The sequence below is a fragment of the Lepidochelys olivacea genome, assembly GCF_965140295.1.
Source record: "Lepidochelys olivacea isolate rLepOli2 genome assembly, chromosome: 7".
Taxonomy (NCBI): Eukaryota; Metazoa; Chordata; order Testudines; family Cheloniidae; genus Lepidochelys; species Lepidochelys olivacea.
Window position 1 is genome coordinate 270,692 of NC_140417.1, and position 13,358 is coordinate 284,049.

The following is a 13,358-nucleotide window of genomic DNA, read 5'->3' on the forward strand; positions in this document are numbered from 1 at the left end:
AGCCTCTGGCACCGCGGTTCCTAGATACGTCAAATTTAAGGACATCTCGCTGAAGCACCGAGATTCCTACACTGCTGAGGTGCTGTCATAGGTGCAAACTGGCAAACTCCAGGATTGTTTTGGTAACAAGATGGGGATTTGAACTCATCTCTGGCTAAGGAGATATCTGGGGGACTTCAGTGGCTGGTGAGGGGGAATTAGGCACTTTCTCCTTTAGAGGAGGAGGGAGTCAGGGTTTGGCTGCAACAGTGAGATTATCCTCAAACTGCATCTTTCCTGAATGTGGGGGCTGCATATCCAGGGTGGGTCCCTGCTGAGTCTCTTCTCATTCCATTTTAAACCTCAAAAGCTGAGCGTAGTTCTTCCATTTTTCCTTATCCTGTCCCCTTCTCCTGATGTACTAAAATGTCCGGGTGGCTATTCCACATCTGAAGCTTCTACAACAGAGTTAAAATTAAGCCTTACAGATCCTCAAATACTCTGGTTCCTTTGGGCTGCATTTGCTGTCTTAGATGCAATCATATTTGTCTCTAAAGATCGAAGACCACTTCAATAACCTCTCTGGAATGATAGACTTATGTACAAACTGCAGCTGGAACCTGATAGGTTTCAGGGCGTGTGGCCTATTTCTCTCAGTTACACACTAATTGTTACCTTTCTCTGTTGAAGTGTGTATTGTACATAACAAGCATGGTTGGTGACTGACACATACCCTGGCTCATTTTTCTAATTCTTTTCCTCTGGTCTTCTTTTCTCTAATCGCCCTGCTTCTGGGCAGAAATCTTTTGATAGGAACCCTCTCCTCTCCCCAGCATACAGTGTCTGTCTTCTGGGAATTAAATTGTTTGTGGTCTTGATTTGATTCCTCTCATGTGGGGATCATGAAGAAGGGAGAGTATAGGAGGGACTAGAACGCAGGAGAAAGATGGCTTGGCAAATGAGAACAAGGAGCATGTTGCTTGCATAGGGAGTGGTATGGAAAAGGGCACTAAGATGGGAACAGGAGGAGAAGTTATATGGGGAAGCATAGTGGTGTATGCCTGGGAGCCTCTGTGTGTAGGTTTGGCCATGTGAGTGGATACTGGTGAAGCTGTCTCTCTCATCCTGGCTGTAGGATCAGCAATGGGACTATGAGTGTGTCCTGATTGTGGAGGGGAGGACAGTGGTGATGGATGCTTATGTTGAGGGGGAGGAAGCAAACCGATCACTCTGCTACATCACGTGTCAGCTACACCAGGTAAGTATTTAGATGGCAGAAGCTATCCAGACTTACCACTTAATCCAGTCTCATCCAGGTTTTTGTTGACGATCCTCTTAGTCTGACTGGAGAGAAGACTAAAAATTACATAAATTGTGAGCTCTTTGGGGCAGAGACCATCTTTCTGTTCTGTGTTTGTATGGTACCTGGCACAACAGGGCCCTGATCCCTGAGGTTGCTGTAAGACAAGTAATAATAATAAAGTCTTCAGATAGCGGAAGGTTAGTTTTATCTGTGCCATAGTACAGTGTTAATGCCATGATTGTGGCAGAGAACAATGCCGTACCTGTAACACATCTCACTACCATCCCTATGATATCCAAAAGGTTAGCTTCATTGCCCTTTCATTTAGCACTCTGTCACTCCCACCGGCAGTGCTTCGTTTGCCTTTTTGTGGGCTCTTCTGGAATTGAGGACAGCTCCTTTGCAGAAAGCCTCTTGGAGAAAACCAAAATAACAGAAAGTAAGATAGATGCAAGCATGAGGTATGTAGCATGTACAATCCTAGCCTGCTGAGGGTGCTAGAGTTATAGATGACATTAATGTATTCTGTCTGGCCTTTGCAACAGGAGAGAGAGGGATACTGGCCCAGAGATTGTTGGCTGTTTCTACCAGGATGAGAGATTTGAGGCTGGTTTTGGAGGGGAATGAGGAGGGTGTGTGCTGCTATGTAGCATGTGGAGAGGATCTGTAAATAGACTGGAGTGGATGGCACATGCAGCTGTCCCTAGAGGTCCCTGTCTGGGCACCCTAACTGCTGTAGCAGCTTCTTTGACTGCCTTTGAGAGACCTAGAAGGTTGAAATATGGTAATGGCATTGGGTGAGCACTTGGGGTCATTTGACTCCTGTGGTGGGCATAGAAGGCTAGGCGAGGATGTTATGGTGAGGAGGCATAGGCACTGTAGGTAAAGATCATGGATTCTTCAAGTGCTTGCTCATGCACACCATTCTAAGTTAGTGCACGCCTACGTGCGTAGTTGTTGGAGATATTTGCCTTAGTGATATCCATAGGGTCGGCTGTGGCACCCTCTTGAGTGTGCGCTCATGTGTCAGTATATTAGGCGCCGCCAGCCCTACACCCTTTCGGTTCCTTCTTACCGCTCATGTGGTTGGTCGGAGCACCTTTCCCTTGCCTAGCAAGCGGTCACTGGTTTTTCTCCTTTGCTTCATATTTTTGTTGTAAATAGTTTGTTTACAGTAGTTAGCTAGTGAAGTAGTTGTTAAGCACTGCAGTTGGTAAGTTAGGGTCCCGGCGGGGACTTTGTCCCCTTGGTTTCTGGGTTTTAAGCCCTGTGCCGACTGCAACAGGCCTGCACCGACTGCAACAGGCCTGTGCCTGTTAGTGAGCTCCATAGCAGCTGCCTGAAATGCTTGAAGGAAGTGTTGTATCTATAAGAACTTTTGTCCCAGAACACAGAAAGAGCATGACATCCATTTGGGGGCCCTCCTCATGGAGGCAGCTCTCCATCCAGCCTCGGAGCCGTCCCAGCCGGAGTCGACTCCCAGTACTTCAGCCTTGGTGTGTAGTGCACCCCCAACACTGGGCTTTACCAGGCACCGCTTCTCTTCGTTGGTGCCTAAGAAGAAGTTGAAGAAGCATGACCCAGCATTGAGCACCCTGGAGCTATGTGAGGGTTCATCCCCGAGGTTGTCAGCATGATCTTCCGAAAGTGGGGAATCTCTCTGAGTGGACTTGTTTGTGACTTGCTAGAACAGGAAATGCCGTGTGTTCTGCTTGATTTGGGGAATCGACAGGGGATCTTTGTCAGATGCCTTCTTACTCCAGTGGTTGGGGGCTCTGATGTATGTCTTCCCATCAGTGCCATTAATCCAGAGTCCTCCTGAAGATCAAACAGGACAGGGCGAAGGTGATCTTGTTAGCCCCGGCTTGGCATCGCCGACACTGGTTCCGCACACTGCTGGACCTCTTGGTGACACCATGCTGTAGCTGCCCCTCTGGTCGGATCTGTTGTCCCAGAACCACGGCAGTCTCCTGCACCTGAACCTGGCAGCACTGCACCTGATGGCTTGTCTGCTGCATGGCTGAATGCAGCAGAGCAGGAGTGCTCGGCCTGTGTCTTGTTGGGCAGCAGAAAGCCCTCCACCAGGGCAGCCTACCTGGCCAAATGGAAATGGTTCATGTGCTGGGCCTCAGACCAAGGTATTAGGCCTGAGCAGGCCTCGCTTCAGTTAATCTTGGACTACCTTCTACATCTCAATCTCCAGGGCTTGTCCCTTTCATAAATTAAGGTCCACTTGGCCTCTATATCAGCCTTTCACACTCCATTTCAGGGCAGGTTGGTCTTTGCCCACATGACGATCCGGTTTCTAAAAGATCTGAAGTGACTCTTTCCCCATGTCTGGGACCCTGTCCCTCCTTGGTACCTGAATCTAGTGCTGGCATGGCTCATGGGCGCCACTACGAGCCATTACCTTCTTGTTCCCTTTTCTGTTCTCCCCTCAAGGTGTCATTCCTAGTGGTGATAACATCTGCCCATAGGGTCTCTGAGATTAGGGCACTTACTTTGGAGCCACCCTGTACGCTGTTTTTCGAGGACAAGGTCCAGCTGTGGCCGCACCCAGCTTTCCTGCCCAAGGTTGTTTTGCAGTTTCACACAAGTCAGAACATATTCTTGCCAATCTTTTTCCCAAAGCCTCATAAGTCTGAGGAGGAACATTGACTGCACTCGGTAGCCTTTTACATCGAAAGGACTAAACTGTTCCGTAAGTTGACACAGCTGTTCGTCCTCGTGGTGGGTAGGATGAAAGGTTGTCTGGTGTCTACCCAGGGAATTTCATCCTGGATCACTGTCTGCATCCAGTTTTGCTATGATCAGGTGACAGTGCCTCCACCGGTGATTGTAACCGCCCACTCGACTAGGGCGCAGGCCTCATCGGTGGCCGCCTTCTTTGAGTGCTTGGTCATGTCGATTCCATTTTAGGTGTGCGTGCCCATGTGCACAGTTGTCGGAGACTTTTGCCTTAGCAGTATCCATAGGGCCAGCTGTGGTGCCCTCTGGACTGGCGCTCTCCTGCTGCAGTATACCAGGCGCCAGTGGCCCTTCGCCCTGTCAGTTCCTTCTTACAGCCTATGACAGTTGGTTGGAGTGCCTGGTCTTGCTTAGCAAGAGCATTAGCGGTTCTTCAGTGTTCAGATCATTCATCTTGTTTGTTATTTAGTCAGTGATTAGTTAGTTAAGTGTTTTAGTAGTAGTTAGTCCCAGAGCAATGCATGCCCCGCTCCCCAGGCTTTAAGCCATGTTCTGAGTGCAGCCGGCCAATGCCCATCAGTGACCCTCATGAGTGTTGTCTGAAGTGCGTGGGGGAGTCCCATCGAAAAGACCAGTGCTGGATCTGCAAAAATTTTCATCTCCAAACTCAAAAAGAGTGGGACATTCGATTAAGGGCCCTCCTTATGGAGACTGCTCTGTGCCCGACGTCAGAGCCCTCTCACTCAGACTCCATACCCGGTACTTCAGCATTGGTATGCAGTGCACCATTGGCACCGGGATCCGCCCAGCACCATTCCCTCTAGCCAATACTGAAGAAGTGATCTAAGTCGTCTGGTCTGCAGGCACCGCGCAAAGGGCCTGAGCTAGGCCTCATGCCCGCAGTGGAGGCTCTTAGGGGTACCACTGTGGTCAGACCCCCTAGCCCAGCCAGGGACCCACCTCCAACTCTGGGGAGCGGTAGAGGGTCCTGGCCCATCGCAGGGCCATTTGTGCCTGAGGTGGGCCTGGCGGCCAAAGAACAGTTAGGCCAACTAGCACTGTAGATGCCTGGCTACATGGTAGATCCTGCCAAGACACCAGCTCAAACAACCAAGCCGGTGATGGGATTGCCCCTACAGGCAGTGGAATGCCTCCAGTCCCTGGACTGCAGGCGTCGTTCCCTTTCATCACAGCCAAGAACCCTGATACCGCGACCCCGGTCTCCGGCCAGGAAGCCCAGGTCTCCGACACCACAGTCTCCGCTTACAAGACATGGGACTCCGGGGTCGTGACACCAATCCCCATATTCTCGGTACCAACGGTCCTCCTGCCAGAGATCACCAAGGTGCCAGTCGCCATCGCCTTGCAGGTCGCCTAGGTGTCGGTCTCCTCAGACTCGAGACCATTCCTGGTCGCAGTACCGGTTGCCAGGGCTACGGTATCGTTCTTCAGGCAGGAACCGGCACTCGCCTTCCCCATACTGGTTGCCAACAAGAGTCAGTCGACAGACTCAGGCTTCCATGGCCCTGCCCTCGTCTCCAGAAGGACAGTGGTTTGGGTCGGAGGGACAGTTTAGCCCTTCCCCTGTCTGGGACAGATCATTTCCCAGCTGGGAGCCTGCCAAGGTGCCTGTGGCACTGGCATGGTGTCAGGGGCAATGGCCTGCCCAGTGGCAATACTGGAACCAGTGGTGGGTGCCTGTAATGCCAGCACCATACTCCCACCACTCCTCCCAGGCGACCTCGGACAAGCTACTGCTGGCATCGGAGCAAGGGGCCCAATCTGAAGCAGTGAACTCGAGGGAGGCCCTGGCAACTGTGGAGCGGTCCCCAATGCAGCAAGGGGATGCTCCCCACCCTCCGGCAGTGCAGTCATCCTCATCGTCCCCAGATGAGGTGGTGGTAGGACCCTCACAAACTGGCTGCTCCCCTGATGGCATCAGGGAGCACCAAGCCCTCCTTAAAAGGGTGGGGGCCCATCTGAATTTGGAGGACGAGGAGCTAGCTGAGGAGCCCAATGACCTCTTCAGTGTCATTCCCTCCTCTGCCCTAGCCCAGGTCGCATTGCCTGTTTGCCCAGGTTGCATTGCATGTTTACCCGGGGTCCAGAAGATCGCCAAGTCGGTGTGGCAGACCCCATCTTCCATTCCGCCCATGTTCAAGGAGGCAGAAAAGAAGTCCTATGTCCTCGTCAAGGGGGATGAATATCTATACATGCACCCTCCTGTGGGGCCCTGGTCATGTCTGCCATCAACAAAAGGGCCAGGCAGGGTCAGGCAAATGGCATGCCCAAAAATAAAGATGTCAAGAGACTAGACTTATTTGGCAGAAAGATTTATTCCACAGTGAGCATCCAATTTAGGGTATCTAACCATCAGGTGCTACTTGGCAGTTACAATTTCAACCTGTGGGACTCTGTCGGCAAGTTCAAAGAGAGCCTCCCACAGGATCGGGCACAGGAGTTCGCCATTCTGATAGATGAGAGGAATAGTCAAGGAAAGTGTGGGCCCCTTACTGAATAAGGGAGGCAACCTAGTGACAGAGGATGTGGGAAAAGCTAATGTACTCAATGCTTTTTTTGCCTCTTTCTTCACGAACAAGGTCAGCTCCCAGACTACTGCACTGGGCAGCACAGCATGGGGAGGAGGTGACCAGCCCTCTGTGGAGAAAGAAGTGGTTCGGGACTATTTAGAAAAGCTGGACGAGCACAAGTCCGTGGGGCCGGATGCATTGCATCCGAGAGTGCTAAAGGAGTTGGCGAATATGATTGCAGAGCCATTGGCCATTATCTTTGAAAACTCATGGCGATCGGGGGAAGTCCCGGACGACTGGAAAAAGGCTAATGTAGTGCCCATCTTTAAAAAAAGGAAAAGGAGTACTTGTGGCACCTTAGAGACTAACCAATTTATTTGAGCATGAGCATGCTCAAATAAATTGGTTAGTCTCTAAGGTGCCACAAGTACTCCTTTTCTTTTTGCAAATACAGACTAACACGGCTGTTACTCTGAAACCTTTAAAAAAAGGGAAGAAGGAGGATCCTGGGAACTACAGGCCAGTCAGCCTCATCTCAGTCCCTAGAAAAATCATGGAGCAGGTCCTTAAGGAATCAATTCTGAAGCGCTTAAAGGAGAGGAAAGTGATCGGGAACAGTCAGCATGGATTCACCAAGGGCAAGTCATGCCTGACTAATCTAATTGCCTTCTATGATGAGACAACTGGCTCTGTGGATGAGGGGAAAGCAGTGGACGTGTTGTTCCTTGATTTTAGCAAAGCTTTTGACACAGTCTCCCACAGTATTCTTGCCAGCAAGTTAAAGAAGTATGGGCTGGATGAATGGACTATAAGGTGGATAGAAAGTTGGCTAGATTGTCAGGCTTAACGGGTAGTGATCAATGGTTCCATGTCCAGTTGGCAGCCGGTATCAAGCGGAGTACTCCAAGGGTCGGTCCTGGGGCCGGTTTTGTTCAATATCTTCATAAATGATCTGGAGGATGGTGTGGATTGCACCCCCAGCAAGTTTGCAGATGACACTAAACTGGGAGGAGAGGTAGATACGCTGGAGGGTGGGGATAGGATACAGAGGGCCTTAGACAAATTAGAGGATTGGTCCAAAAGAAATCTGATGAGGTTCAACAAGGACAAGTGTGACACCTCAGCAAGTCTCTCAAAAAGTTTTCGTATGGTCTCCCTGGCCTCCATCATTCCCTCCCTGGATCTGGCAGACTGGTACACCGCTCTTGATTTAAAGGATGCGTACTTCCATATTTCCATATTCCCAGGGCACCGGCATTTCCTTCGTTTCGTGTTGGGCCAGCACCATTTCCAGTTCACGGCGATGCCCTTTTGTCTTTCATCTGCCCTGAAAGTGTTCACAAACACTTTACATGGGTAGATCTGGGAGTCCAGATTACCCGTACCTCGAACACTGGTTGATAAGGGGCCAGTCCTCGGATCAGGTGCGGAGACATCTCAATCTGGTCTGTTCCACCTGCCGTGATCTGGGCCTATTAATAAATGACAAAAAGTCGACCCTCACCCCAGTGCAACATATAGAATTAATTGGGGCAATACTCAACTCCACTTGAGCCAGAGCCTTCCTCCCTGAAACTTGGTTCCATGCCATGGTGGACCTAATCTCGTCTGTGTGTCCAACCACTCACCACTGCCCCTACATGCCTGAGACTGTTGGGTCACATGGCAGCAAGCACTTATGTGGTTTGGCACGCATGACTCCTCCTCAGGCCCCTACAGGCATGGCTGGCGTCAGTCTATGTCCCCAACCGGCACAGTATGGACCAAGTGATCAGGGTGACACAGTGTACTGTCATCCCTTACATGGTGGCAAGATTCCACGCTGGTGCTGGAAGGAGTCCCTTTTGCAACCCCCATCTCATCGATGACTCTTGTCTCTGACCCTTCGGACCTGAGTTGGGGAGCCCATCTGGGCAATCTTAGTACTCAAGGCTATTCGTTCAGTCACAATCAGTCCCTGCACATCAACATCAGGGATTTCTGCCTGCAGCACGACATCCACCTCATGGCTGCTCACCTCCCAGGGGCCAGGAACGCTTGGGCAGACTGCCTCAGCAGGACATCCCCCTCTCTCCCCTTCACCCGGAGGTGGTCAGTTCTATTTTCTGCAGGTGGGGAACTCCCCAGGTGGACCTATTCACGTCCAGGAAGAACAGAAAATGCCATGTCTTCTGCTCATTCCAGGGCAGGGACAGGGACTTTGATCATGGTGCCGTTGCTGCCCAGGGTCCTCATGAAAATCAAGCAGGACAGGGCGAAGATCATCCTTTTAGCACTGGCGTGGGCCCATCAACACTGGTTTAGCACTCTGCTGGATCTCTCGGTGGCGACCCCATTCCAGATGCTGCTCAGGGCAGACCTGTTGTCCCAGAACCATGGCAGTCTCCTGCACCCGAACCTGGCGGCGGTTCATCTGATGGCTTGGCTAAATGTGCAAGAACGGCAGTGCTCGTTAGAGGTCCAACGAGTCCTGTTGGGCAGTGGAAAGCCCTCCACCAGGGCAACCTACCTGGCCAAATGGAAGCTATTCACCTGCTGGATGGCGAATAAGGGGGTATGTCCCGAGCGAGCCCCATTGCAGATCATTCTAGACTACCCCCTGCACCTCAGGCTTCAGGGCTTGTCACTCTCATCCATCAAGGTCCATCTAGCAGCCATCTCGGCCTTCGACGTGCCCTGGAGTGGTGGGTGGGTTTTCTCTGAGGATATCACAGCTATATCAGGGCCTGGAGCGCCTCAACCCACATGTCCGAGATTTTGTTCCTCCATGGGACTTGCATCTGGTGCTGTGATGGCTCACGGGTACCCCTTCGAGCCTTTGGCTTCCTGCTTTCTCCTTCTCTTCTCCTGGAAGGTCACGTTCCTGGTTGCGATCACGTCAGCCTGCCAGGTATCTGATATTTGAGCTCTCACCTTGGAGCCGCCTTATATGGCTGCTTTTATTATATCATAGTCAGCTGCTTGTGCATCACTCTGTGCCACATAGGCAGCTTGTGCCTCTCCCAAGTGTAGAGAGCTAATTGGAGGGCTCATACTCTCTTCTCGCAGCCTACTCCTCATGCCACCCTCTCAAATGTCAACAAAAAGGCATCAGGATCATCTGCTGGGCCCATTTTGCACAGTCTTGTGCCCACCACCCAGTTATCACTCCCTGCCATGGGATTCACCAGCTTCTCCATGAGCTGTTGCTGCACCTGTGCCTGCTGTGCGATAAATTGTTGTAGGTTCTGTTATTGTTCCACATGTGAGGATAACAAGGACTGTCTTGCTTGTTGCTGGGTCTGCTGAAATGCTTGAAAGATTTTCTGAAACTCCTTTTGCTGTTCCACTGCCCAGCACAGAAGATCTCGGACAAGCTCCCAGTTCTCATGGGGTGGGGTTCCCTCACCCTGGATTCCTTACTGCAAAGAATCCTCATGCACACCAGTGACAAGTTCTGTGCTTTATTTCCAATGTATTTTACAAGTATTTGTTCCCCACAGCATAAAGCTTTTCCCCAAATCTTTCCCTACTACCAAGGCACAGAGCGGGGTGGGGAGGAAGAGATCACAGTTGTCTGAGATCTTAAGCTTCTCTGACCCTTCCTTCCAGCTCTCCCCGGCTCTTGCCGTCTCTTTCAAACATCCTCAGCTAAGGAGCTGAATCCCCTTGTTGACTTGGTAATCACCTTCTACTTAACCAGCGATCTCACTTTGGTTCATGTGGGAACACTGACCAGGTTCACAGAGAGGTGAGTCATACTGGTTCTGTCACAAGATGTCTCAGCTGGAGTGAGTTTTTTGCACAAATAACACATGTGAACATGCATTTGGGTGTTTGCATCTGCAGGTGGTCAGTTAGGCACACAAATAGCCATTTGCATGCACACATTTACATATGCAATTACCCTGCCCATCTTTGAGAGTCAGGCCCTTTGTCTCTTAATGAAAGAGGCAAGTTATTTGCTGCAACCTGTGTTAAACTACTGTGTGAAGTACTGAGGCACTTCTGTTTATTCAGTGAGTTAGTTAGAGGCCTCATTTGGTCCATTTGATATCCTGACATTCTGGTCTCTTTGCAGTATAGTTACTTGGCACCTCAACTTGAATTCAGTGCTGTGGTGTTTGTGCAGAGGAAGCAACACCTCCGAGTGGACAGCGCTGTGGATCTCTATGGTAGGAGAGTGACACCTCACCAGTAAAAGAGGGATTTAGGGAATGGAACATGGGGTAGCTGGGAAAATTTAAATTGAGACGGTTGGTGTTCAGGGTGTCCTACAATAGTCCCATCACTGGGAAATCAGGGGCAGCCCTTCAGCCTGCATGTTACAGGCTCTGAGTTGTTGTTTTGTTTGTTAGTGCCAGGTGCTTAGTTGCTGGGGTCATTCTGTGCGCTGTTGGGATTTTCACAGATGCCCTTTTGAATGTTGTTCCTCTGCAGTAACTCTCTATAACTGCTCCATGGGACACTCTGATTGCAGCCGCTGCCAAACAGCTGACTCCAAGTATAACTGTGTTTGGTGTGGGGGGCAGCAGCCCAACTGCATCTTCCGAGGATCCTGCACAGAAGAGATAGCGGATGTATGTCCTGCACCCCTCATTTATTCAGTGAGTAACCACTACTCTTTACTGTACTGCACTCAGGCGCAATGGGGGTTCCACAAAGCAGCCAAAAAAACCTCAGACAGTCCAAATAGCAACAACGGTTCCTCTCCCACTGTTAATTCTTCAGCACTGAGAGTTTGGAGAGCCTGACACAAAGTGCAAGAGTGCAACCAATCTGTAGTAGCCAAGATGAAAGAAACAACAAATGTATACCTCAGACCAATTGAAACCAATATGCAGGAAGCTGCTGGATCCAGGAATTGGGGATGAAGTCGAAAGAGTAGAATCCCCTTGCTGTCCTAACTCAGTGATTGGGATAGACTAGCATAATGATAGCTGAGCCTGAAATAATGAAGGTGCACAAGGCGAAGTGACACTGACTTGGCAGGGATGGAAGAGGGAGCAGAGGTGGTTATTAATTCTGGTTTATTAAAAAAAAATCTTTTGGACCTGTCTCTTGCTGATTACCATAGCGTATGTGTCTGTAACTCTGTGCCCCCTGCTGTCACCTTGTCCTCCCTCCAGTTACATGCTATATCCACTTGATGCTTCTTGTCATAATTTATCCTATATACTCTTAGGGGCATGAACTGTCTTTTGATTGTGTTTTTGTGCAGCACCTAGCGCAGTGGGGCACTGAACCTATGGGAGACCCTCTGGACACTACTGCAATACAAGTAATAGATAACAGCTTATATAATAGCTCCTCATCACCAGAGCCCCCAGAGAAGCAGTCAGTGCAGCAGTGAGTAGGCAAAGGATGGGCTGCCACAGCTGTTCTAAAGGGGAATTTAATGGCATTATACCTTTGTGGAAATTAGTGATAAGACCAAAGTGTGGGAAGGAGGAGGGCACGGATCCTAGGTCTCTCATTTACAGCACTTTACTCCTGCTGGAATTCTGCACCATTGCACAATGCAGAATTTGTGCAGAATTAATATTACCCACAAAAAAATTTTTCATGGAGAATTTGTGATTTTCCCCCTGAGCACTCCCATCTGCTGTAAGCCCCCGGCATCTGGGGCTCCTGTTGATTATATTGTATTATTTTGACAAATAAAATATGTGGAATTTTGCAGATTTTTAAAATATTGTGCACAGAATTTTTAATTTTTTGGCATAGAATTCCCCCAGGAGTAGCCCTTCCTGCTTGTGATGATAGAGCAGCTAATCTATAGCAAGAGAACCTGACACGAGTCTTGGCCAGCAAAAAGTGTCTCCTTTGGCCAGCCTAGGAAGAGGACAGAACTTTGGCTGTTTTGGGTCCGGCACCTTATTAGGCTACCTGCATCTGAGGTGCTATGAAATGAACACATGCTTGGGTATCTTTGCAGGTTTATCCCCTATCTGGACCAGTTGAAGGTGGCACTAGACTCACTATTGTTGGCTCAAACCTTGGCCAGAAACATCAGGACATTGCAGAAACCGTTACTGTTGCAGGAATTCCTTGTGCTGTAGATGCTCAAGAATATGAAATCTCCAGCAGGTAGTGTATCTGTGAAACTCCCCCACGGAATGAGACATTGGGTTTCCCACTGGGCCACTGACATCAGAATGGGGTAATGTCCCACCCCCTCCCTAGCCATGGTAACCTGGATCAAAACCTTCTGCTCCAGACACTGAGTTGCCTTTTGCACCTTCCCAAGGGCAGTGACACCCGAGTAAAGCAATTTTCCACACCTACTCACCACTTGGGCATTGAATTTGAACAGAAGCTGTTTATTTTTAAAGAGGCCTGACCCCTAGCATTCATCACTCCCAACAAAAACAACTAATGTGATAGTCTTCATAAAAATATCAGACTGAAATAAACACGATCTGAAAAACAGGGAGGGGAAAGGAGGGAAGTGTCCTCCAAAAAAAGCCAAAACACCTTTGTTGGCATTAGTTCAATTTTAGGAGGCAAGAGGCTGAGACTAATGTGAAAGGGAAGTGACCTCCTCTGTAGCAAAGACGACTTCACCTGACAACCTGAAATGAGGCACTGGGATTCCTTATAGGGAGAGGGTGCCAGGTACAACCTGTCAAGATGAGTCTCAAAGAGGAAGTCTGATATACAGCCAGGGCCTACTTCTAAGGGCTTTAAAGACCAGTGGGCCCATGGTAAATCCATCACTTTACAGGCATCAAATGTAAAGAGCTCTGAGGCAGTTTAGTTTGGTGACATGTACTCAAGCCAGTGAGCAGATAATGCTGCCACATTCTGAACAAGCTGCCAGTGCCAGAGGAGTGCTGCTCCTGCTAAATATACCATGTGACCCCAAGGCCAGGTGT

The 13,358-nt window shown here is 49.8% G+C and overlaps 1 protein-coding gene across 1 annotated transcript in view; it reads left to right on the top strand.

Annotated features, from left to right (window-relative positions):
- PLXNB1 (plexin B1) overlaps positions 1 to 13,358 on the top strand; it is a 195,731-nt gene that overhangs the window by 129,738 nt on the left and 52,635 nt on the right. Inside the window, exons 15-18 of the mRNA XM_084633455.1 lie at positions 1,115 to 1,237; positions 10,562 to 10,655; positions 10,921 to 11,087; positions 12,419 to 12,570. Coding sequence (XP_084489581.1) covers positions 1,115 to 1,237; positions 10,562 to 10,655; positions 10,921 to 11,087; positions 12,419 to 12,570 — 536 coding nt within the window. The remainder of the gene's footprint in view (positions 1 to 1,114; positions 1,238 to 10,561; positions 10,656 to 10,920; positions 11,088 to 12,418; positions 12,571 to 13,358) is intronic.